This window comes from Cydia amplana, chromosome 2 (genome assembly GCF_948474715.1).
Source record: "Cydia amplana chromosome 2, ilCydAmpl1.1, whole genome shotgun sequence".
Classification (NCBI taxonomy): Eukaryota; Metazoa; Arthropoda; class Insecta; order Lepidoptera; family Tortricidae; genus Cydia; species Cydia amplana.
In genome coordinates, this window is record NC_086070.1 from 321,680 (window position 1) to 348,825 (window position 27,146).

The following is a 27,146-nucleotide window of genomic DNA, read 5'->3' on the forward strand; positions in this document are numbered from 1 at the left end:
CATCTAGCTGAAATGCATATAATTAAACGACCGAATTAGACGACCGGTCTGGCCTAGTGGGTAGTGACCCTGCCTTTGAAGCCGCGGTCCTGGGTTCGAATCCCAGTAAGGGTATTTATTTGTGTGATGTGTACAGATATTTGTTCCTAAGTCATGGTTGTTTTCTATGTATTTAAGTATTTGTATATTATATCTATCGTTGTCTGAGTACCCACAACACAAGCCTTCTTGAGCTTACTGAGGCTTAGTCAATTTGTGTAAAAAAATGTCCTATAATATTTATTTATTTATTTTATTAATTTGCCATTTTCCAAGTTGTGGGGTGCTGTGTTGGGTTAAAACAAATTACTCCACAATTATTAGAATCGCCTCACCTAGTTTACTTTACCTTTTTTCTTGGAAACGTCATATTTTAGGTTGGGCAAAGCGTCCGTGTCCGCTCTACTCGTGTGTCGGCCGGGACGTGCGCGGGCGCCGCTCAGTGGGACGCGTGAGTCGCAGCGGGAAGCATCGCAGGAGCACGAGGACACACCAAGATAACAGTAAGTCATTGTTTATTTACTAACTTATTGTATATAAATATTATTGCCGCGACCATAGATTAATTTTTCGATATTTGCCGGATACTTCGGTCAAAAGTGCAATTGTTAGACTACCGAATTTGAAGTGTCATCTCTAATTGTTATATTATAGTCCAAGGTGGTAACTAGGTGCCAATCAAGTAATTAACGTGTTTACAAAGATGATAACAACAAATAGGTAAATATTTTGTTACAATCTGGCAATAACCGCCAATTAAACTTAAAATTTCACATACATATATACCTACCTACCCACTTACGTGATTTATCTCGATTGCTAAAGGATCTTTGTAGACTTCAATCTGTTACTGCCTTGCCAAGCTGTGTGTTTTTTTCCCTTTAATTAAACAAAAGTAAGTAATTTTTCTACTTACACATATTAGATATTAAAGTCTATACTTATCTCAACTGAATCATAGATCACGTCGAATCGAATTATAGTTTGGTGCGTAATACCGCCGGTACCGCGCTACCGCCTTTATGTTGATGTATCTACCTACCTACTGTTATTTATTACGATTTCTTAAATTTTACAAACTGTCCATCAATATTATACACTTGTAGTGTGTTCTAGGCAATTCTATTATATAAAGTACCATACAATACTATTAAGTTGGAATACAGTCAAATTAATGAGTTATTAGATAAGATAAAGATAAGATAAGATAAAAGATAGTTTATTCAAGTAGGCATAATTACAATGCGCTTATGAACGTCAAATAAAGCTAGGTAGACCGGCTCCAACCCTACACCTCTGCCCCGAGAAGATTTAAACCTTTAATATTAACCTTTTAACCGCCGTAGACCGATATACAAAGACATACAAAATCGGGCTCATATCGCCGCGGTCGTACCGCCGCGCCGGCGACAGGAACACGCTCGATGAAAAATTATATGGCGGTTAAAAGGTTAAAGTACCTAGTTTGCCGACATCAGACCATTTTATTTCTCAACAATTGAGTTAAATATCTCTAATCGAACAAGTTCCTTGTTGATATTGTATGATGTTCGGCGTCTTACGTGATTACAATGTTTTGTGGATTTAGTTTCAACTGCTATTGTCTATCTAATCCTCCAGGATCCAGGACGCCAGGATCCAGAGTCCGATTAAGATTTAACGACTTGGTACGGATTTGATCTTATTTTAATAAGACCTCACGCTGACTGGTGCATGCGACATCGCGATGTGCGCAAATATCCAATACGATCGGTGAGGTCGTATCAAAACCATAACGAGTGCCCCAAAGACGTTTGCTCTTCAAGTATATAGAAATAATACTTCATTTTTCAACCCCATTGTAAGAATGTGCCGTCTGTACAACGACCTAGTATCTAAGCATAGCCATATTGATATATTCAACTCGAATTTTGCAATCTTTCGGAAGCAGGTTATGGAAGTTCTTTGCCATTGATTTCGTTAATCACTTTTTAGCTTTCTATAATGTGTGTTTATACTAAAGTTCTTTACTTTATTTTCACTCTTTTCTTGATGTGAATTATTATGTTTTGTGTCAAAAATTGCTTTACTGTGTAATTAAGTTAGTTAGCTGTATAGCCTTAGCATAGTTGTAGTTTTCGCTCCAATATGTTCATGATGTGCATACATGCTTTGGATGGCATTCCCAACTAAAACCTGTACTGAAAATAATTATTTCATGTAACAAATGTTATCTGTTTTGTGTGCCTAATAAATAAAATAAAAATAAAATAAAACGAGTTGGTAAATCCACTAAATCAATTAAGTTGAAATTTGGCACACATATGTAAGTTTGTGACCCAAAGATGGACGTGTAACGTAAATAAATGAATTTTAAATATGGGGGCCATCTTGGGGGGTAAATGAGAAAATTAAAAAATAAAGTTTTTCAAACTATATCGTGTTACCAGGGGCATTTCATATGAAGCGCACAGGAAAAAAAAGTGAGGTTCCCGAATTTGTTTATATTTGGTTTAGTTCTTCTTCTAGTAGGTATAAAACCGGACGCCAAATATTTTTTATATATAACGTTTATTTTAAAAATTATGAGCTTTTCAAAAATTACCGTAATTGAAATTCCGATTTTTTGAAACTCGAATATCGAATAATTAAAATATATAACTTATTATTAAACCAAGCGTTTTGTATAGAATTTTAATGACCTTTTCAGCGAAGAAATCAATTTGAAAAAAAAAGGTTAAAACCGGAAGTAAACTTTTCGAAACCATTTTTAGAAAACTTTGACCAGTTTATTTTTTATTTTTTTGTATCTCAAAATATAGCCCTAAGTATGTACAAAATACACTAGAAGTTGCAGATTGGGATCTCCATTGGTTAAGACAATAGGTCAATGAATGTACATACATGTCGCCCTGAGTGCGACGTACCGTACTGGTATACATACATATAGCAGCTGTTTAGTTTATAAGAACATGTATTCAGTAAGACTGCTGGTAAATTCTGATCATAACATAATGAAATAAGAAAGTCAACAATTCTAACCAGTTTATTTCATAATTTTTATTATTTTATAATAAGAATCTATGCTAGAGCTCGATCTTTTTACAAGAAGACCGTCAGTTTTCGGAATAAACGCATGAAACTTTTTTGTTCCTGGAATCGTGACTGCGGAATCAAACCTGGCAAAAATATCCTCTGACGTTGAATATCGTCTTTAGAGCAATAGTAGATTACCGTTTGCTTCAAAGATGATTTTGCCCAGTCATACAATCGCATTGGTGAAATTATTGATCTACTTGGAGGTAACTGCAAACTTGCACGCGTCGCCAAACGTTTCAGGTTCCCTCCGAGACCGTCACAGGGCCCTTTACCGTGAGATGTTGCGTGAAAATGTGCCTCTGCATTCGTATTAAAATCATCCTTGTAATGAATAAGATTAACAAAGTTAAACCTATTTTTAAAATGTTGCGACGCACCATCGGTTATGTGTTATGTATATGAAGAAGCTGCTAAAGAGGCGGTATACGTCCGTGCGATTCTTGCTGACAGGTCGTAGTAATACTGTTACTTTGTATAGTGATAACCAGTCTGCTGCTAAGCTGGCTACTAATCCAGTTTTCCACAAACGATCTAAACATGTGGACGTTAGATATCACTATATTCGTGAGACTATTGAGAATAACGTCATAGAGTTGTCTTATATGCCTACTGAGCAGATGACTGCAGATATACTTACGAAGGTATTGCCATATTGTAAACACGAGTCTTTTGTTCAGGACTTGATGGAAGTCGTCCAAGATTAAGAGGGCGTGTTAGAGGTTTCATATCTGTAGAATAGTAACCTACTTATTGTAATCCTGGCCGACGGCATATGACATATGGGATTGACGTGCTTGTTATTCTTTCTATTCTTGTTCTTATTTTTACTCTTGTGCTGAATATACTCTGCTTACATATTTTATAATAATATGTGTTTAAATTAACCCATACATCAACTGCTACTTGACAATAGATGTCGCACCGACCGGAAAGTCTTATCTCAACAGCATAAGACTTTCCGGTCGGTGCTACATCTATTGTCAAGTAGCAGTACTGATAGTTCCGCTACTCGATGCTAGATGCTAATAGTCTTTTTGATACTAAAACTGATGTATGGAGTGAGCACTCTATGTATTTTTTTCTCTATGACCGCATTAAGATTTTCACACAGAAATAGAAAAAAAAAACAATAAATTTAGGGGGTTCCCCATACTAAGAACTAAGAACTGAAACTCGAAATTTTTTTTTTCATCAAATCCATACGTGTGGGGTATCTATCGATAGGTCTTCAAAAATGATATTGAGGTTTATAAGATCATTTTTTTCTAAACTGAATAGTTTGCGCGAGAGACACTTCCAAAGTGGTAAAATGTGTGTCCCCCCCCCCCTGTAACTTCTAAAATAAGAGAATGATAAAACTAAAAAAAATATATGATGTACATTACCATGCAAACTTCCACCGAAAATTGGTTTGAGCGAGATCTAGTAAGTAGTTTTTTTTAATACGTCATTATATCCTCTAAATACGGAACCCTTCATGGGCGAGTCCGACTCGCACTTGGCCGGTTTTCTGGTTTTGGTTTAGGTTAGAGTAAAAGAGAAAGATGTCCGCATTTGCGAACTTTAGTGTGCGCGGTGGTGCCCTATTGATATTCCGAGAAAAATTACGCCTATTTTTGTTTCGCCGACAACGATTCGCCGACGGGTTGTTTGGCAGAGTAACGATTGGCCGAATCTCATTACGCATAATAGTCGTTTGCGGGTGTAGTCAATAAGCAGAACATTGATACGCATATTTACTATTCGTAGAATTATCATTTAGTAACTGTCATAATTACCCGAGAAACCATTGGTCGAAACACAATAGGTCGAATTTCGACCTGTACATGAACATTCAATGTTCATTTGGCATATTATTGACTAGCAGAACTTAGAATATTCTTACCCCCGGAGTTACACACAATGTTTTTCATCACACTTCCGAAGAAAGAACTAAATTTTAATCGAAATAGTTATAAACTAAGGTGAGAGTTCAAATATTTTGATGAAGTGTACCTGATGATGACGATTGTTTTGATGATAATGATGATGATTTACTTTAAGTAATATGTTCAGCGATTACTCCGGCACCCATGGTCCGATTTGAGTAAGTTTACCTTCGTGGTATTCCCATAATAATTTTGGTTCTGATCTGATGTTGGAATCCATTAGGAATTGACGGAACTCCTAAATCTCCTAAATTTTTAAAGGCATGTGTATTATGATTTCGGTATTTTCTAAAGTAACTCAAGCATTTCCTCCCGAAATCCACCAATTTGATGTAGTGCAATTGTAGCCTTACGACGAGTCTGACACTACATATTTGCTATTTCTTCGTAACTTTATATACATATAGGTGTACCTACTTAACGCATTTAATTAAAAAATTGTAATATTTTATATTATCCTTTTATTGCGAAAATAAAAAAATATATGTATAATGTGAAACGTTATTCGACTAAACATTGCTTAAACGAAACAGTTACTCTGCCAAATGGAAATCGTCCGATAATAGTGCAGCTAATTTACACAGAAGCAAACTGAACTGTATGTGAACCAAGAGTTTACGTAACGTTAGTCGACCAAAATTACATTTACAAATAAATGACTCTCCGAAACGATGTTCAGCGAATCGTTGTCGGCGAATCGATAATCTGCTAAAAGTTTCTCGGAGAATCATTAGGTACCCAGGAAGAATGAAATGAACACAAGCCATATTTAAGTCTAAGATATTGGCAATCTAAAATAAGATTCCACTCACATCAAATAATCGCGAGATGAAAACGGTCAGCGACATTATTTTTTGTATTCTTATGTCCATATTATTTAGCGTGTGTCTAAATACCTGTCTATGTTTCAATCGTCCAATTCCAGGGGTCTAAATTTTCCAGCCATAAACCACCTTCAATTTTCAAATTTAGAATTGAATATAGATTTTCTCCGCTAAGCCGATATCTCATCAGCGGCATGCGAGGAATGATTGTGAGACCCACCCATTTCTACATACGGGACTTCTTTGTGTTATCATATCTGAAATACAAGCCCAGCACGACTCTCACGAATCATCCTGTCATAGAGATTAGGAACAGAGACGGGTGCGTGATCTCCAGTGCGCGGGTCCACAGTCCGGATTGTGAATAAGCGCCGATAACAAGGTCTCCAGATAACACGGTTCCGGGACAGACACCCAAGACCTTGGTCGTGGAACAAATAGTGCCTGCTCTAATTATGTCGGGTGCTACCGGATTTGTGATTGTTTGTAAACAATTTGAGGGTATTTTAATTTGAAATGCCTGTGGTTACATTTTCCTTAATTATGAGCACCTTAGGATTCGCTGCTGTGTTCTATTTTGTTCCGGATATATAGTAATACCTGGCTGTCGTTCGGACCTTAGGTATAGTAACTGTCCACGTGTCTATATGATTCAGAGGAGAAACGTCTCCTAACGAGGCGAGGATGACGTTGGTGATCTACTAATCGTGCGTACGTTTACACTCGCACACGTGCCAAGGGTTGGAATATCCCTTCAGAAGCTCAGAGAGCATCCAGAAAATGTACCCACACCAAATTTTGTTGATACCACCACTGGTACCACCACTAAATCCGATTCTTTGAACACTTTTTAGATCAAAATTGTTTGACAAACTAAGACGACGTTCTCATGGAACAACTGAACAAAGTAAGTACTTAACAGTCCAGGTCCAGAATTGTAAATATTAATGAATAATTATTTTACTAACGCTAATTCATATGAACATGATCATGAATAAAACGAAGCGCTTGGGTAAGGCATAAAGGGCAGCCCTGATCACGCCTAACGCGAGTGTCGCTGCATTTTATCACCCTGCTTACAAGGTGACGTGACATCACCCCCACTTCAGGCGATGACCTAAATATGTACAACAATTAACAACAAATAGATCCAATATTTTTAAACTGCGCGATAACCTTTACAATATCTCGTTTGAATAAAGCCGGCGAGCATCAGTTGTGTGTTGTTTCTCTGTGAAGTGATACCAAGGTGTGTCGATGTCTGCGGAGTACAGCGCGAGGATCACGGTGACGGGAGGCCTGGAGGGCAACGGGGATGTGTACAAGAAGACTTTCAATGGGAGCTGCAAGGTGGGGCTCAAGAAGGGAAAGGGCTCCATCGCCCAGAGAGCTGAAGCGTACTTGCAGGCTGTGAGCAAGAGTCAGGGGCCGCCGCCCAAGGGTAAAGTTTTTTTATTCTTCCGTTTTGTTATTATCTAGAGAGGATCTGGACAGGACAATTTCCTGACAGTAGAAAAATATGTATGTGAATACCTAGAGGAGTCCTGAAATTTGCTCGAGATGGTCACGTTTCCATTTTGAAATTGGTATAAGGTAATACTTTAATTTCGTTACCAAATTTGCTTATGACAAAATTTTGTAATTTCGATTTCCATGTTTTCCCCAATTCAAGTGGCTATTGTTTTTCGTGAAACTTAATTGTTACATAATTATGTGTTCTTATTTTTTTTATAAAGCCTTTATTTCTAGTCATTGGAAAAAAATGTAAGAAGGTACATCAATTTTATAATCTTAGCTAGTTATTTTTAATATTACATTGCATTGTTTCTATGTCAAAATTATGATTAGGTTTGTCGAAAAAGCTTACATTTTATTTAGGTATTTACACTGATATAGTTAGTCTCTTTTTATCGTGACGGACCAGAACCCCTCATCGGGTGAAGGCCTCCTCCAAGGACTTCCAAGTTTCCCTATTTAATGCCTATGTGATAATGCTTTGCTCGTTTGCCCGTTTTGCCCTTAAAACAAGTTCCAGGCTTCCATAAGCCTTCGTAGACGTTTGCGTACGCCGACGCATATGACTGTTTACTTTGATAATGTAATTGTTTTTACAATCGAACTTTTGACGTACAACAACTGGCGTGAGGTCTATCACGTGTGTAACAGGGCTTTTAATTTTATTTATCGTAATAAATAATACAAGCCTATTCTATCTTGATCTCCTGTGGCCCGTACTTGTTACGGCTCTTGAGGTCACCAACATATTGGTTTCGTGAAATCGCTAACCACAGACTAGAATTTAGCGTTTCATCATCTATCTGGAACCTTATCGCAAAGACATAAAGTTCTTTCGATGGTTAGTTAAGAGTTGTTATTATATTTGTTAGATCATGTTAGCAAAGGTCAGTTGATAATTACGATTGCACTCGATCTTATCAAGGAGCAAGGGTTACTTTCTAAGCTGGTGGCTATGTCCGTGGCTGGTGAATGGACGTAGTTTAGTCTTCAGCTGGTCGGCGGTTAATTGACTCACAGGCTCACTGGTCGTACTTCAACTAAGTAAATATTTATTTTATTTTAATATGTACTGCCAGCTACATAAACTATGTTTTTATATTTTGTGCGGTAGTGTTTCTTCGTATCAAAAATGTACCTCAAATATATGTATATCACAGCACCATCACCACCTAAATATAACCTCAACCTGTGTTCCAACAATGTTCTTGTACATAATTTGCTTGTGGTTATTAGTGTACCGCACAAACTTTGTTCGCGGTACACTTATGGGATCACATCGGTCTTGCAAATCAGTTAAATGTGTTTTACTCAGAAACCGTGACTTAGAGTTTCGAGAACTTCATTTTTGACTAATTGATATCAGTTTTGAATACCACGCCTCTCAATGCGGCATAGTTAATTAGGCCATTTTGGCCATTTTTGAAGGGCTCTAGCGCCTTAAAATACAAAAATATCAAAAAAAGCAAAACGGTCCGACACAGATATTGACAATATTAATCTGTGTTGAAAAAATCATTGCTCTAGCTTCAAAACCCACGGAGGAAACAGTCGAGTACGTTTGTATGGAGAAATGACCACTCCTGTTGCCTCTTAAAATCTCATTTTTTAAGTTTTTGTGGGTTGACACATTATTGCTTATCAGCATCCAACTGTCGTTGTGTTTTGTTTTTTCACAATAAAGCACATAGAGTTAGTAAGGCGTATAGTATAGAGATAACAAAGTCATCTAATAGCTTTCAACGAGCAATTCTTGTATATTTATATATCTCGGAAATGGCCTTAATGATTTTCGGGGTTTTCGGGAGCGATAAATCGATCTAGCTAGGTCTTATCTCTGGGAAAACGCGCATTTTTGAGTTTTCGTATATTTTCCGAGCAAATTCCGGTCTTCCAGATATTATATATCTATTCGTCTAACAATATAAGTACACAATATTTCGTTGCATTAAGTACTTACATTTATGTATAATTGTATACAGTATGTATATTTTTGAACGGATCGGTGACAGCAGCAACCAAATCCCGTTCTGTTACCAGAAAATAATCTTGGAAGATCTTTATAGTGTGTATTTATTATGACAGTTAAATTCACAGTTCTTGGAAACAAAGGTACAGTTGACGAAATATAAAGTAAGCCGATCTTGTTCAAACTTATTTGAGAGATCGGCTCATTTTATATTTCGTTAACACTACAGCCAGCGACAAAAATATCAGTAAAGATTGGGTACTCATGAATCCCAGTATTATTTCTTTTAAAAACAGTAATGTAAAAGATTTTTTATTATTATTTAAAAAACACAATACATATGTATTATGTATTTTTCCTTGTCCTAAATTAAAGACGTGCAGAAAATATTAATAACTTACTCATAATTTATAATATTTTGACAGCTTAACAGTCATAACACTAATCTTATAATTTTAAACGAGCAATCCTTGCATATTTATTTATTTATTTATATGCAGGTATATATATTTCGGTGATCTCGGGAACGGCTCTAACGATTGCGATGAAATTTGCTATATGGAGATTTTCAGGGGCGTAAAATCGATCAAGCTAGGTTTTATCTCTGGGAAAACGCGGAATTTTGAGTTTTTATATGTTTTCCGAGCAAAGCTCGGTCTCCCAGATATTAACCTATTAATGCGTTTTATATTGCATTAGAAGTACATTATAAAAACTGAATTACCAAAACTCGTACTGTACAATAAAATGTCATTTAAATAATTTTTTGCTTACACTCTCTCACTTTGTTGGCTTAGACTTAGACGAACTCTACATTTTAACAGTTCTATATAATATTTAAGTCTATGTATATATGGTATGGAACTAGAAACAAAATCACATCAAAATAATAAGTTCTAAATTTAATTCAAATTGAAGCAGTATAGAATACCGAGCTAAATGGTGAACCGTAGAATACTAAGGACCTATCGAGTCTGAGCGCTTCGGTGTAACGCTGCACTGTAGTTTTGCCATTTTGACTCCTATAACTCCTACTAGCGACCCCCCCGGCTTTGCACGGGTTAACAAATTATACATAAATTCCTCTTGAATTACTCTACTCGTATCTATTTAAAAAATGCGCATCAAAATCCGTTGCGTAGTTTAAAAGATCTAAGCATACATACAGACAGACAGCGGGAAGCGATTTTGTTTTATACTATGTAGCGATAAATTATCTCCTAGGTTGTTGTCGGATATGTGTAAGTATCTAAAAACAGGCAAACAATCTCTGTAAAACATAACGATGCGTGCGGTACACTAAAAGCCACGAGCTATGACTCGGGCTTGGCCAAATTATTTTTAATATTATGTTTATTTAGGGGTAATTAATATTTAGATGATTTCAAATTTTTCAAAGTATCAAATGCTAGTTTCAAATGAATAAAAATGATATCTACTTCTTGTGCCGGATCAGGAACATGAAATCAGACTGTGCGGAACTTAAGTTTAGTTTATTGTTTTAGATTCATTTTTATTTCCCAAGCACTTTTACAAGTATGACATCGATGAACATCATACCATGGCTGCAATAAACGGTTATGATTATGATTATAGGTTTACCATATTTAGTAAATAATGTTGCGGATATAAAACACACTTATAAAAAAGATAATTGTTGCAGTGACTGCATCATCGAAGCCACAGCTGCCGCGGTTGGAGGTGGTGTCGCGGGTCGCCGCAATCCCCATCGTGGAGTCCGGGCTCGGGGTCACCGAGAAGATATACTTCACGATCAAGGTAGGGCTACATTACATGGTGCTTTCCTTTGATAATTTTCTCATTATTATCATCATTTCAAAGGGTGTAGAGTGGACGCTCGAGCGGCGGCGACCAGCGGAGCGTCCGGCGCGGCATTCATATTAGGTGAAGAGATCCAACAGTAGCGTCTCCCTGGCGTCGTATACGCCGTGACTACGTTACCTCAGCTTATTTTGAGCAGCGGTGTGGTGTGGCGGATCCTTAACATAGATTGATCGGTCGTGGCGTGAGCCTTCTTAACTAAGCTGGACCCCATCAGTCAACAACCCTAAACCATCCCCTGAGCCTCTAATTCAGATTATTTCTGAAAGCGTAAACTCTGAAGTTGTAATTGTGTAGGGTGTAGGAATTTGGTTAAACACTTTGTGGAATCGGGTCTACCTCCGCCATTGCTATATTTGTAACAATCGACCGTGATAGGTTATCCAGGATTAAAATAGACTCAAATAATAAACTACAAATACTGATAGCTAGTGGCTTGTTCACTTGGTTGGACTTTTGGGTCAGTAAACATAAGAAGAATATTGGACATATGACTGAGATATACCTACAATTGAAATCTGGCGCTTATTACATATCTCTGTAAAACGTATTGCAGCTTCGCACTTCCAGTTAGTCACGTGGCGCGCGGGGTCAGCGGGCACAGATAAGCCTGTTTACAGACTATTACAGACACATCAAAGGCGTATTTCGAGACACTAATCTCCCATTGCTGCTGATAACAACTGTTTTATTGAAGTTGTCCGCTTTATGGTGACGTCATGCGCTTGTGTACTTTTTGACTTATTAAAATGACACTATATAACTATATAGCCACTGCTGGGCAGTTGAGCCCAGGCCTTTCTTGCGCGAGAGGGTTTGGACTATTGCCCCCACGCTGACCCATTGCGGGTTGGAGACTTCACATACACCTTTGAAATTTTTTACGATGTTTTGCTTCCCCGAAAAGCTACCTAGTGGTACTTAAATATCAAATGATATTCCATACATAAGTTCCGAAAAACATATTAGGACGAGCCAGGATTTGAGCCTGGATTTTGAAAGTCGGACGTTAGATCCACTCCGCCACCACCGTTTTCCGACTTTTTGACTTACCTATAGACCGAATGAGAAGGGGGTGATGTAAATAGGGGTTGTATTCATGAAGCATGTGGCTGATTACTTTGATAGGTGGTTCATTGGACGTACATGTACCAGACTTTGATGGTGTTAGCAATTCTAATCTAACTGAAATTAGAGCATTTCTCAAATAATTTGTACATTTCGATCACATCTTAGATTTCTATAAAAATTGGTATGCTGGTAAAGTACATGAAGCTGAACAATTTCCACCATATTTCCCAAAATGTCCAAAAAAGTTTGTATGAAACATTCCTTTTTTGTTACCAAATGTGTAAGGAAACCAGATTTCCTCGATCGAAATGTACAAATTATTTGAGAAATGCTCACTATTTCTTTCTAAGTCGGCGGCGTTTTATTGTTGCCCTTTCGACTCTAGCTTTCATCTGATAAGTCCATCCGAACCTGCCATGTTATTAAAATATGCGTTATTGGTTTACAAGCAATTTGTATTTGTAAAGGAGATTGATTAAATCAAATGAATTTTAATTAATCCAAATATTATCCTGTATTAAAAAGGTTAAATATGCACATCTCAACTGTTTGAGGTGTCTAACACTAGTTAACCTTCCAGGAGTCGAACCCCCTATTCCGCTGGTACCTGTCGCTGTACGAGAAGACGCTGAGCACGGGCGTCCAGCTGGCGCTGCCAGCAGTGCAGCTGCTGGAGTCGCCCATCCATCAGCTGGACCGGTTCCTGTGCGCGTCGCTGGACGTGGTGGAGAAGCGAGTGCCCTCTATACACCTGCCGCCGCAAACTGTAAGTGATGCGGTACGGTATGACTACAGTCTAATATTGGGTAACAGCAGGAAAAAAATAAAAATATGGAGTAGTATCATCCGACCGGTTTTATCTGACGGACGAAAGAATGATAACAAATTCTCTTATTTGCAGATGTACAGTGAAACCCGACAGTTCGTGCTCCGGCGGGCGGACTCCGTGAAGCAGCTTGGCACAGCCGTGCTGGACTCTCGCGTGACCTGCGCGACCGCCAGCGCGCTGGACCGCGCGCTGTCCACCGCCGACAAGTACGTCGACAAGTACCTGCCGCCCGACACCAAGGACCCCATTGACGGTCAGTACCTGATGTACTCCTGTATCGACTAGGGCCGTGCTGGACTGGCGGCGAATTTTTGACGACCTTCCTCGTACAGTCAGCAGCTGAAGTTACTAAACGAGCAAGGTTTTGAACATGTTATGAACACGTTAAGAGAATAAAAGCGTGTGAGACTAGTTGTGAACATCTCGCCCGCTTAACTTCTACTCCTGACTGCACGCAGTCTCCAAGCGATATTCATGCCATCAAACTAGAGCATAAATAAAGCAGGTCTATACTTAGCTCGCAATGAAGCACATCGGCAGTTTCCGTCGGCGATACGCGCACCCTCGAACCCTGTCTGGCGCTCCGTCTAATTGGCTCTTATCCTTATCATTGCTGCTGACCCTTCGGCCTTTACCGGCGATAGATATTAGGGTTGAGAGGAAACTAGACCCTTATTGATTTATAGTTTTTGGCTATTATTTCATGTGTTTACGTATACTTCAGGTTTTATAACTCTAGAGAAGTGTCTAAGTAGCGTGAAATTCGAAATCAAGTAATTTAAGCGAAAATTTGAGTTAATATGAACTAGATAGGGCATTTTCATACCAAATAAAGTACTCGATAAATATCCTCATGCTTAATTTAATCTTTCTAATGCTTATTTAAAAGGAACACCCACTCGTGTTCATATTATACATTAATAACGACTGTTTCACGACTTGTTTTAGATCTACATATTATTGACATACACATAGCACTCAAGATTGTACCTAAAATTCCCATCGCTGCTATTTTCGTAGTACTTCCTCAAGAACTACCAGTTTGCCTGTATGTCTTTGGGGTAAAAAATATCTTCCTGTTTATAATGGCCTCCTATGAGTCCTAAGTCATAGCCTTGACAGTAGTGTCCCCGTCTACGAAACAGGACGTCCCGGGTTCAATCCTGGCATTTATTTGTGTGTTTATCGCAATATGTTCCTGAGTTATGAATGTTTTCTATGTACCTATTTACGTATTTATTAAATCTATAATAAGCTACCTAAATTAATAAGAGAATCCGAAATGCCTTTATTTAAGAAATATTTGTTGGACTTTTTGGTACAAAATGCTTTTTACTTATTGAAAGAATTTTTAGACCATATGCCGCATATTTTATGGTATAATGTAGTAATAATAATAATAGGCCTTTACCATCTGTGTCAGATGTTTAAGCAGCATCCCGGTTACGACACTTGTGTTCGTGGCTGTAAAGCCCTATACGAGAGAGGATCCCTCGGCCACACACGCAGCAGGTGTATGCTCCCCCAGGTGGGCGGGGGTTGGAGGCCTGCTCGTGGCGCCTCATGCGTTTTTCTTTTAATAAGGAAAACCAGGCATCGTCGTGCTTGGATTGACCATCATGAATAGCACGACGCCACATGGGTCGGTCTTCGGCCAGTTTCTGCCATTGGTTGCATGAGATGTTAAAAGCAACCATGTCACGTTTCGCGCAATCTTTAAAGCGCAGTATTGGCCGCCCGACCGGTCTTTTTGCATCCGCAACCTCTCCTAGCAAGATTTGGCGTGGTATAATGTAGTACATATTTAAATATCGTGACTGTATTACTTTTGCATGCTGCATGGTAGGTCATAAGAATCTAGTCATAGTTATAGGTAGTATTCAATATTTCTATGCCTATTCAGGCAGGATGTGCTGTTCAAAAATTGTTTTTTACATCTTTATTGTACCACATTCAAGAAATAAATAAATGATTATGATTATATATCACAACACAGGCCTTATTGAGCTTACTGTGGGACTAGGTTGCTTTGTGCAAGATTGTACCATAAAATTCAATTATAGGTATATTGTTGGTCCCAAGCCGAAGACCTCGGTAGTTAGGTTAGGTCGTGACACCACTCAAAGACCTGTCTGTCTGTTATCAATAATTTAGGATGCGCCGGACTCTGCCCGTCTGCCCGGCGCTATCTCCGCAATTAGTCAAGCAATTATTGATACACTAATTGGCCAGTTACAGGTTGTAAGATGGATGGATGGATGGTCGGTGGTCAGACAAGTGCGGATCCCAATTAGCCACTCACATGATTCCGATTTTAACAAAAGGTGCCCTGAACTGCTCTGCCATTTCGCAGATACGACGGCACAGTGTCATGATATTTTCAAAAATCGATAACTTTACTTCTGCTAAAGCATTTGCAACGATTATTTTGGTTTTTTAATGATAAAGAAACAACGAATTTATTTTACTACTATAGCATTGTGCTGTTATAATAAAAATAATTATTAAAAATTCACAAAGTTGACCCAATGAAATAATGTCCGCGTTATAGTAGAAAACTATTTTTAATTAAAAATCTAAATCGATAACGTATCTTTTTTTTGTATTCAATTTAAAGAAGACTTAATAAGCTTTTAATTGGTACTAAACATCTTGATAGCTCACCTATGAAATTGCCGAGTAAAACTAATTCAAATTCCGATAAGAAACTTTCGAACTGCTCAATCTGCTGTGAAACTATATATTATGTTCATGATTTTTTTGTGGCTAATTTAGACACTGAAGTACTAAAATATAGTAAAAAACAGTTTAAGACACTAATAATCTTGAAATAAAATGCATAACTTATGCAATTATAACGATGATAGTAGCTATATAACTTAAAATAACAAAAGAGTATCTACGTACCTACTAAATTTTGGTGTTTTTATAATTGCCGATCACCAACAACCGAACTAACTTATAACTACACTAACACGTTTAATACATCCACTATAACACACACTTCACAACATATTAAGCACAATAAACCAATAATAACTATTAACACATAAAATTATACTGATTACAAACGTAAATAAGCCGGTAAACTGACTTCTTCCATCTCAAAAATAAAGATGGCTACCCATTTAGGGTGGAGACACAACAGCGCGCGGTGCAGATGTTCAACAGAAATAGGAACTTTAAAATTGTAATACCTAATTAATTATTTATTTAATCGTATAATTATTTAGTTTATTCAATGTAAATAGCAAAGAAATATTAGTAAATACAAATTATAAGTAAGTAGTAAAAAAAATCCCAAAACGCGTATGCAACGCGTCTAGTACACCACATGCCTTACGATATGCAGAAATGCTTTAAGCAACCACAGTTGCCGGGTTTGTACTTACAATTTACCGTCACATGTTTTGATCGCTAATCCTGTGTAATACACAGTGATTTAATACATTCTATGGTTTATTAATGTAACTTAATAATCGAACTATTTAATGTCTATTGGTTGCTCAAGATATATTTAGTAATCTTAGAAATGTAGGGCATTCAAATAAGAAACACGTCAAGAATCTACAGAACTATTGTTTTGAAGTGATATTATTTGGTCATTAATATTAAGTAGGTCTAAAATATAGTTTTAAACTAATAGACCAATAAACGCGGAGTAGTTTAATATACATTACTAATAGAAATATCTAAATTTGAATACTTGAGGCATTTTAAAACACGCAGCAACTTTTTACACATCGCACTTCCTGAACAACTTGCAAAGTAAAATAGATAAGAAATACTGTGGTTGTGTCTATATGGTTGAAACATTTTTTAAATATTGTCACGTTGGTAGTCTGTGTTTTAAAAATTGTTTATACCGTATCTGTGCAGCCCTTCACAGATAATAAATAAAAAACCGCATACACTCCTTTTGCAACTCGAGTTGCGACGATCATTTTAGAGGTGCGCAATGTTGAAACTCTAGTTGCTGGAATCATGTGAGTGGTTAACCCCGGGACAGGGCAATAAACTGGGAACCGTTACGATCGCAACTTTGTCTTTGACTGCTTTTGTCTTTCGTTTGATCGATGTGTCGATGGGTCTTTTATTTCAAGTGATTTCCCTAGAATTTGTGTCAGCGATATGTAACTTTGCTAATTTATATTGTCGAGCATTTAAAGTATTCGACATATGCCGCAGTAATTAATTATAGTATTAAACCAACCAACTGGCAAATTATTGGTTACAGTTGGTTTACTTTATGTAACATCGCCATCCATATATGACACCATCGTTCACACTTTCAATTGGATTTAATTTCTTAGGAAAAAGGATCCAATCCACAAAAATCTGTTAATAGAATTTGCATTTTCTGTATAAATGTATTTAAAAACCATTCATAAAATTGATAAATTTTAGAGGATGGATCCTTTTTGATAAACTACGTCGAGTCGTTAAACTTATTGAAAAGAAAGTTTTAACGATGGTCAGCGTTGCTGTTTAGTAACGAACCAAACTTGTATATATAAGTACGAGTACATTGTTGACTAAAATTCCATGAAATATTGAAAGGTCTTTAAGTGCAACAAAATCTTTCTCGAACACGGGCAACGCCTCTTAGTATATCTGGGGAAGGTTCATCTTACAAAGTGTGCGTGTTGTTTGTTGGCAGTGAGCATCATAGTGCAAGACGCGTCGTGCGCCGGGTCGGGCGGGCGCGCGGCGGCCGCGCAGGCCGTGCAGCACGGCGCGCGCCTGCGCCGCAAGCTGCAGCGGCGCCTCACGCGCCAGGCGCTCGCCGAGGCCAAGGCCATCCGCGAACAGATACACGTGCTCGTCTACGTGGCGGAACTGGTACGTTTTTAAACTCTCTCTCTCTGGCTCGGTTCCTCGTGTCTGAGGGTCGTAGTCAGCATCTGGAGCGGAGGATCTGCCTCCACTGGTTTCTGTCCGACATGGAAGACGATATTTTTTTTGACAAACGGACTCGATACTTCCGGAACGCCTCCAATTAATTTTTCTCAAACATGCAATGAAATGTCGTCGCTCCGGGCGTTATATCAGGCTTCGAAGTATCACGTTTAGGGCGGAGCAACCCCAGAGAACTGTAAAGGAATTTCATACGAAATTGAAGGCCTAGGCCGGGAAGTAATTTTTTTTTAAATTCTAATGTAAACATGGGGTCTGTGTCCATAAACAGACTAAACAGCCGAATTAAATATTTTTTTTATATTTTTGGTGAATGAATGGTTATCGGACCAAAATATCCGTGTTAACGCCTGTTATACACGAACGTACTGATATTAAGAATACGAATTTGTATGATTCAATGTGTTGATGAAAAAATTTAAAATTTTGTCTATACGTAAGTCACCAGAGACGAGACCATAGACAATATTTAAAATCCTCTGCATTTATTTTATCTATAGAAATTGAGATTCTTATTATCAGATTGTGTATAATGGCCCTAATAAGGGTCTATTCGAACACTACACACGCGAAATACGGACGACTTCCGTAAAAAAAAAACAATTATGGCGGGATTGGAAGGAAAATTAAAAAAACTTTTGTTGTGAAGTTGGATTTTTTTTATAAAGATTTGTTTGTTTGTTTGAAATTTGTTTTTTTGAGTGGTGTATTTTTTTATTTCATTGCATGTTTGAGAAAAGCACTATACATGCCTAGCCGTGAAAAGGTCTTGCCGGCTTCGTATCACTATCCGGCCTCCCTACGGTCGGCCGGCTATACCTACTCACCCGGCAAGCCCTTCTTTCCCGGCGTCTGCAGTAATGTACTATTGAACGTTCGTTCGTAGGTGGCCACCGACCCGGTGTTGGCGTGGAAGAAGGCCAAGCAGCTGTACTCGTCCCTGAGCCAGCCGGAGCCGGAGAACCAGGCGCGGCCGGAGACTCTGGAGCAGCTGGTGGTGCTGCTGGCGCGCGAGACGGCCCGCAAGGTGGTGCACCTCGTCAACTACACGCACACCGACCTACCCAGGTCAGTTTACAAGTACCCTGGCAGTGGCAAGGTGAAGAGATAGAGTTAGAGATTCCGCGTGTCAGAGTTTACCTCTTAAGTTTTAGTTGATCAGCCCTAATATGTTCTCTATGATTTACATCGGCTATAAAAAATTTACCTAGTCGACCCCTACTCATTGAAATAACCTCATACAAAAAAAAAACTAGATCTGGGGACATACATACTATAACGCATTTAATTCATATTACATTGCCTACACGCGTTTTGCTGTCGACGAGAAATTTCTAGTGAATGGCGTTTATCTTATCGAGCGACCCGTCACCTTTCTGCGATTGCGGCGTATTCTTTACTATTTATCGACCACTACACGGTCCATCATAATTATTGATGATATAAAACTTCTCATAGAGAGTAAAAGGGACCTGGAGTTTAGAGCCCTTTATATTTATAATTATTACATAATATCTTCAAATCTAAATACTGTAACCTGTAGTCTGTTCCGCATTCTGATGATATTGCTGCGTCACCTGCTTGCAGAAACCGCTAAAGAACCGTCGGTCAATAATTCCTCTATAGCAATAAGTAGTTGGATCTCTAATCTACAACCAAAGTAGAAGTAGTTTGAAGCACCTTTTTCTTATTTATCTAGTGCATGGTTTCGTTTCAGAAACGTGAGCACGGGCTTGGCGATGGTGACTAAGCATCTCTCCAGCGCCGCTGACGCGCTTCTCAAGGTAAGTTTATTTATTTATGTTAGGAGTACCAACAGCTTTAAAACTTACAATAGACAACAAGATTAAAACAGGAAGCCAATTACAGGAACTCACAGGTAGTTACAAAGTATTACATTTTAAACTAATGCTAGCACAATAGTCAATGCAAGTTCTGGTATTAGTTCATGATATTTATTGAAGAAAAGCTGGTTTTTCTTCATTATCATCTCCAGAAAATAACAACTGTAATTTCACGAATCAACACTATATTTTACATGATGATTATATTATACAATCACAGCTAAGAGTCTACGAGATATTCTCGCGCGAGGCCGTCATAAAACATGGCAAATCTCTGTTAAATTGTGTATCTTTCTAACAATTGCAAAAGGTATAATGATGGATAGAAATAACCGATTATCCAGTCCAGGGTATATTGGAGTTGGTACACGTGTATAATAACGGCATTGCCACGACAGATGCGCCCCCGGAGCTCCGCCCTCGCAGAGCTGGCGCGGCTGTCCCTGGCGCTCCACCTGCGAGTGGTCAGCGCGCCACTCCCCCCTCAATAAGGCAAACCTCCGTCGTTATTTAGACCGTAAACTCTAAATTTTAGAGTTCTGTAGTTTACTAATGGTGTCGGGGTAGCTAGCCTAACGATTGGTGGACTGTGAAAAAATTGCTAGCACGGAACTAAAATCTAATTACAATGGGACAATGTAGTGTAGAGTATTGTAGGGCTTGATAACGTACTTATGCCGTTCTGACATTTGATATATAAGATACATTTTGATAGGTAGATGTGATCGATTGAATTCGTTGCACCTACTTTGCCGGCAATTACCTATCTAAAATCGCATACCATTTGTTGCAAGTTTACCAGTGTTTGTAGAAGCCTTCACATAATGACTGCTCGTCAGCAGTCGCGAAACGATGGCACAGAATAAGTAATAGTATTATCACAACGATGGACTGTTATGGGATCGACCACTTCGTATAAACTTCCCAATTCAGTGTCACTGTCATTTAGTTAGTACCTAGGTGCAAAGCTTCGGAGTAAAGTAAAAAAATTAAATACGGCGTGCCGACAGAACCAAAGCTAACACTTAACAGAGGCCCTTACGACAATTTAATGAAATGTAAGGGGTAACTGAACGGATGCTGCCCTTGCCCGTACAAGCAGCACCCGCCATAAGGACTTTTGAGAGTTGGTGGAATATTAAATGAACTAGGCTATATTCAATGAAAGCGATGGACTATATATTGGAATATGGGATTTAAAAAACCCGAACGCCTGCCTAATAAAACGCCCAATCTTATTGCCGGCAGACGGTGACTCGCCCTCACAGCATGGGCCCCCACAAAAAGCGACATCGAAGCTGGCTCAAGGGCGACACCGGTGTGAGGCCCGGGGCCGGGGCGGGGGGTACACACTGTAGAGAGGTGTCACTTACTAAGCGTGATTTTAAACGTGCAGCCAACGCACCACTCATGTTGCCACGTCTTCTTTCGAGAACGCAGTTCTCAAAACCCCACATTATTTTTATTTTAATCTCTGTTTATGTGGTCATTTTGATTATCTTATTTTCACTTTGACTATTGTATTGACATGATATTGACATTTAATTTAAGTAGTTGTTTTTCTTGTACTACCTACTTATATCGTTTTAGATATTAGATAAAAGTAGAGATTATATTCTAGTCTTAGTTCTAGTAGATTAATATGTATTCAAGTAAATTAACATAGCCAAACAATTTATAATGTAATAATATTATGAAATAAATAAATCAAAACGTAAAAATTTTTCGTTTACAAACTAACATCTATTGGCAGAATTTAAACTATCGTGAGACATACTAACATTAAGAGTTCCGTAAAATGAGCTTAACACCTACACTATTAACAGGTTATTCAAATATAATATACCTGACATATATGACTAAAATGTTCATAAACACCTTGGCTATCACCCCCTTTAAAGCTTTGCACCTAGGTACCAAATATAACTTTTTATTTAGGTACTCGAGTATAATTTATACTCGTTACATAGGTAGGTATTGTAGTAGATAAACTTCTTGGTTAAATTTTTTAGGCTTGCTTTTGTAACAACGAACTGACAATAATTAGTGTTGGCGAGAAATATTCTGGGACCCATTTAATCCATATTTATAAAAGTATAAGTAACAATTGTTCAGGTGTACATCCGCAATATTGACAGTACTTTATACAACTCTGATTATAATTTGTATAAGTTATTTAACTAAAGTGTGTAATGGAGGGTATTGTATTATTGGCACTTGCTTGTTCAATAATGAGCGTCTCTGAACCGATATTGTCGGTTTAGTTTAGACTTGTAAAATTGTAACTTGTTATGTTGCTCAGACGTTTCCGGTAGACCCCGCACTTGTAATGTAATCTCGTCTTCATAAAGTCGCACCCAGCCAGCAGAGGGTTTCTATTGAAGAGTTTCGCTTGTTTTGGTTCCGCAGACGCTGCCGGTAGACTCCGCGCTGGCCGAGGTCCGCGGCTGGAGGAGCAAGCTGGAGCAGCTGCTGCACCAGCTGCAGGCCAGCTCTAAGGTCTACTTGGTGAGGCCTTTATCTATGTTGTACGACATCTCGTGGACAGGTTCCAGTTTGATTATCTTAGATAGAAATTACACTATTTTATATTCAGACCGAAAAATGGGTTACTGATTGGCCTACTGATACCATATACATATTCGGTCTCTGCAAGGCACACTAGAAACATCAGTTGACATGGCGGAATTCTAATTTATTCCACAAGTTGAGTGGTTTTTGTTTTATACCATGTTGCGTAATGAATATTTACTTTATTACATATACCACTAAATACATAATACTTTTTCATGACAGGAACACCTAGCCATCTTCCTCGCGGGCAACGAAGAGAGAGAGAAGATCGCGCCGCGCTCCTCGCTCGAGCAGCGTGAAGACCTCGCCGCCATTAACGGAGTCAACTAGTAGTCAACTGTTTACTTGTTTACCATCTTCGTCTAACCGTTTGTCAATCTTATTGCAACGAGATAAGGTCTACGATCATTTTGTTGCTGTTAGTATATGTATATTAGTATATAATTGTGTTGAGTTAGCGAGATGGTTAAGAGGAGCGCTGAAGGCAGACTGCGAAGGTCAACATTTGGTTATATGCGTCTGCATCCCTAGTCGCTCGAATATGTAAGAGGCAAATACTTGATAAAATTTAGATTCTCGATATCGTCGGAAGGTCCTTATTTGAAATTTAAAAGAGCTAAGGGAGAATGAACAGTTCCACAGATTCGAGTCATTCGAGCACGAGTCGCTGGCGAGGCCTACAAATATTATGGTGTTTTCTTACCATAGTGTTCAAAAGTTTGCCTCATTTAAAATAGGGACCAACTAGAGGTGGTTATTAATTTATGGAATACACAATTTTTAATTTAATAGTTTTATTTTTATGACTGTAAAGTTATTCTAATGAGCATTTTATTTTATTGAATTTAAAAAATATTTACCAATTTTGGATATTATTCGTTGTTAGAATAAAGAGTTCTCTATCAATGAACTTTTATTATAACAATTGTATTTATAATTTTATTATTTTAAACTTATTTGTATTATGTTGGTGTTGATCATAATATAGAATAATACAATGTAAGAAACTAAATATAGATAATAATTATAATATAAAGTTTTCAGTAGATTCTGGTAGCGTTTCATTTACTTATGTGGATATGTGCCGACGAAAAGTTTAAAAACTTGCGAAAATTTCCTAAGGACATAACATACTAAGTACCTAACTTCTCATATTTTGTATGAGGAGTGAAAATATTACATTTCCAAAGTGGAGACTTCCCTTATTTCTTGTAAAAATTTCTAGTAATTTTTGGGAACTTTTTACAACACAACTTTTTCAGCTTTTTGCAACTTTGCACATCTGTAGTTCCATTGTTCATATTACCACATCGTCGGAAGACAATTGGCTGTAGGTATGTGTGTACCTAGATAGGGTAATTCGCCAGTAACTGGCCACCCTAAACTAAAAATGAATTCTATTCACCTATAAACAGAATTCATTATAGTATAAGGTTTCAATAACTGGTCAGCCTTCAATAACTAGCCACCTTATACTAAAATGAATTCAGTTTATAGTTGAATAGAATTCATTTTTAGTTTAGGGCCTGCAGTTACTAACAGATGGCCAGTTACTGGCGAATTACCCTACCTACTACTTATTGAAATATTTTCTAGAGTAACACTACTTGTTTATTGCTAGGCGACCTACACTAGAGCTATTTTCACGTTTCTCTAAGATAAACCGCAATGAAATCAAAACTGCTCCTAACCTCCTGAGATTTGAGCAGCGTCCATTCCTCCCCCACATCCCCAAACGGCCTCGGGTCTGTGTGCACGCCCTTCCCATCCCCCGGCCCTATAATTATTAGCACTTTCCCTGTAAAATTCCTTAGATACTCTTCAAAGGCCGGTCTATTATTGAAATAACAGAAGAGCAACGCTGTGGTAGAGGAGTGCAGTAGTCGAATGATGTCCTTGTCTAACGTAGGGGCGGTGAAGAGGAGGGGTATGAAGGTTGGCGGCGCGTACTTGCAGCGCCACCACGCGCCGTCCACTTCGATGCCTGATGTCGGAAGACCTGCGGAGGAAAGTGAGCTTTGATTGAAAAGTATAAGAATCTTTATTGATTTATAATACACTTTAAAAAAAATTTGGGGAATACTCGTGCAGCTGAAATTGCTAAAATATACCTGGTCAAGCAAATCTTGTCAGTAAAAAAAAGGCGCGAAATTCAAATTTTCTATGGGAAGATATCCCTTCGCGCCTACATTTTTCAAATTTGCCGCCTCTTTCTACTGACAAGATCTGCTTGACTAAGTATAGATGTCGTTGTACTGGTTTGTCAACCCTAAATTTGATACGGCATCATACACAGAGACGTACAGCGCCGTCTACCTACATCAGATGTCAGTCAGCACATGTCCCGGCTAGCTCACCTGTGGCCCGTGTGATCATCCACTCCAGCAGCCCACTCCCGCACCCCACACTGAGCACCCTATCACACCCCATCTCCCTCACACTGTCTCCGATAAACGCGAAGTTCTCTTCACTAGGGAACACCCACAGCACTTTGCTCCGGTCCGGGTGGTCGTGGAAACTATCGCAGATCTCCTTCCACTTCCCCTGCTTGTGCAGGCAAAGTATGTGGTTCACTATATTATCTTCCATCTTTACTTTAATCCAGAATACCGACGGTTTAAAAGTTTTGTACACTGTTACATGAATGAGGAAATTTGGAATGTTGTAGTATTTTCTTCTTAGTCTCTTTTCCTTGCTAATTGTCAACTGCACTTTGAGGGATTACAAATATTACAATGCGATCTTGCCTAGAGCCTTTTAGGCGTCGCGGTCTTTTCTTTTTTTTTTGTACTTAATTCACGCTCATTTCTTTATTAGTTTTTGGCCTTTTAAGCAAGTCTGCTTTCAACAGTGGTATAGAACATAAGTTTTTCTTTTAATTGGAGTTTCTTCAGGAACAGATGTTTTCCAAAATGCTTGTAGCACCCGTGGCGGTAACATTGACAGTGAGCACGAATATACAAATACAATACATACATCATACGTTGCGTAAAGGTGATGATATGTTTGTTGTTGGGAAGTACTTGGATTTTATTTTGTTGTTAATTTTTCTGTAAAAAATAAAAATCAAGAAAGGAAGTGATCCTTTGCTCTGTCTGTCAAGACATTTTTAGGGTTCCGTAGCCAAATGGCAAAAAACGGAACCCTTATAGATTCGTCATGTCTGTCTGTCTGTCTGTCCGTCTGTCCGTCTGTCTGTCCGTCCGTATGTCACAGCCACTTTTCTCCGAAACTATAAGAACTATACTGTTGAAACTTGGTAAGTAGATGTATTCTGTGAACCGCATTAAGATTTTCACACAAAAATAGAAAAAAAAACAATAAATTTTTAGGGTTCCCCATACTTCGAACTGAAACTCAAAATTTTTTTTTTCATCAAACCCATACGTTTGCGCGAGAGACACTTCCAAAGTGGTAAAATGTGTCCCCACCCCCCTGTAACTTCTAAAATAAGAGAATGATAAAACTAAAAAAAATATATGATGTACATTACCATGTACCATGCGCATGAGGTAAAGGGTTGAGTAGATACCTAAGTTTAAGTTACCTATCAACTACCTAGCTTGCAAATACATAAAGGAGCCTCGTCTGCCAACAAACCACTCTGTGGTTTGGCAGAAGAATATATGTAATTAGTTATAAGAAAGATCTCTGAATAAACGTTTTTTTTTTTTTTTTTTTTTTTTTTTTTTTTTTATGTAAACTTCCACCGAAAATTGGTTTGAACGAGATCTAGTTAGTAGTTTTTTTTTAATACGTCATCAATCGCCTAAATACGGAACCCTTCATGGGCGAGTCCGACTCGCACTTGGCCGCTTTTTTTAAGAATGAAGATGCGTGGGGAATCAATTGAAATAAATATTTCGTTTTGCAATTCCGCTGGTGTCATAAAAAACTTCAAAAATTAAAAGATACGGTTTATTGGGCCGTATATACCTACGTTATTCAACATGATAAGGTCATGCTCAGTAATTTCGACGTTACGATGAACACAGGGCAAGGAACCTAGAAACCTGCATTAATACTACTTAGGCCCACTTGCACCATTCCACTAACCCGGGGTTAACCGGTTCAACATGGAGTTACCATGGTTACCCCCAGGTAGCATTTATACGTCATTATGACGTCCGTTTACGGTACTGCTCGACGTAAGAGACGTCATTTCTTGACGTCGGGGGGTCCCAGCAGATGACGTCAATTTGTCACAGCCTCAAGACGTCAGTTTACAGACGTAATACTGACGTCATATACTGACTTCATAGGGACGTTACTGGGCCGTACATATTAGGGCAGCCACTGACGTTGGAGTGACGTCATATACTGGATTCATAGGGACGTTACTGGGCCGTACGTATTAGGGCAGCCAAGAAATTGGAGTAACGCGCTCTGCTGTCGAATCCTAGGACCGAATAGCCAACTATCCGGTTCGAAGGACCATGTACGAGGTTCAAAAATAACACTGTATAAAACTACCACTTCATTTACTATTTACACTACTGTACACTGTACAACACTCACTAATGCTTTTGAATTGACGACCTATGGTTCCTCGAACCTTATATATAAGCCCGGAAAAATCTTAACACCGCGTTGTAGAACAGACGGGTTGGGAACAAAGCGCCATCTCTTGACTTATTTGGTAATAAATTTTCTATAACAACAAAATTTTACATTTGCTAAATTGTGAATTTTAATGCAAAATATTACAAACATGTT

At 38.3% G+C, this 27,146-nt stretch overlaps 2 protein-coding genes across 4 annotated transcripts; one reads left to right on the forward strand and one right to left on the reverse strand.

The window, feature by feature from the left end:
• The first annotated feature begins 423 nt into the window (after positions 1-423).
• LOC134662018 (lipid storage droplets surface-binding protein 1) lies at positions 424-26,023 on the forward strand. Of its 3 annotated transcripts, none has more exons than XM_063518265.1 (10): positions 424-542; positions 11,017-11,132; positions 12,847-13,032; positions 13,168-13,348; positions 17,756-17,937; positions 18,899-19,080; positions 19,730-19,796; positions 22,266-22,364; positions 22,653-22,790; positions 26,013-26,023. In XM_063518265.1, coding segments are annotated over exons 1-9 (1,122 nt in total). In that variant the 5' UTR covers positions 424-541; the 3' UTR covers positions 22,761-22,790; positions 26,013-26,023. The 3 variants fall into 3 exon arrangements, with proteins under 3 accessions (XP_063374335.1, XP_063374334.1, XP_063374333.1); XM_063518263.1 differs by lacking the exon at positions 424-542 and adding an exon at positions 7,038-7,310; XM_063518264.1 differs by lacking the exons at positions 424-542; positions 22,266-22,364; positions 22,653-22,790; positions 26,013-26,023 and adding exons at positions 7,019-7,310; positions 20,255-20,362.
• On the reverse strand, positions 24,074-25,083 carry LOC134661525 (uncharacterized). The gene is made up of 2 exons (XM_063517646.1): positions 24,788-25,083; positions 24,074-24,429 (listed from the first exon to the last, which is right to left on the reverse strand). Exons 1-2 carry the CDS (start codon positions 25,017-25,019, stop codon positions 24,074-24,076), a joined length of 588 nt encoding a protein of 195 aa, XP_063373716.1. The 5' UTR covers positions 25,020-25,083.
• Positions 26,024-27,146: the final 1,123 nt, after the last annotated feature.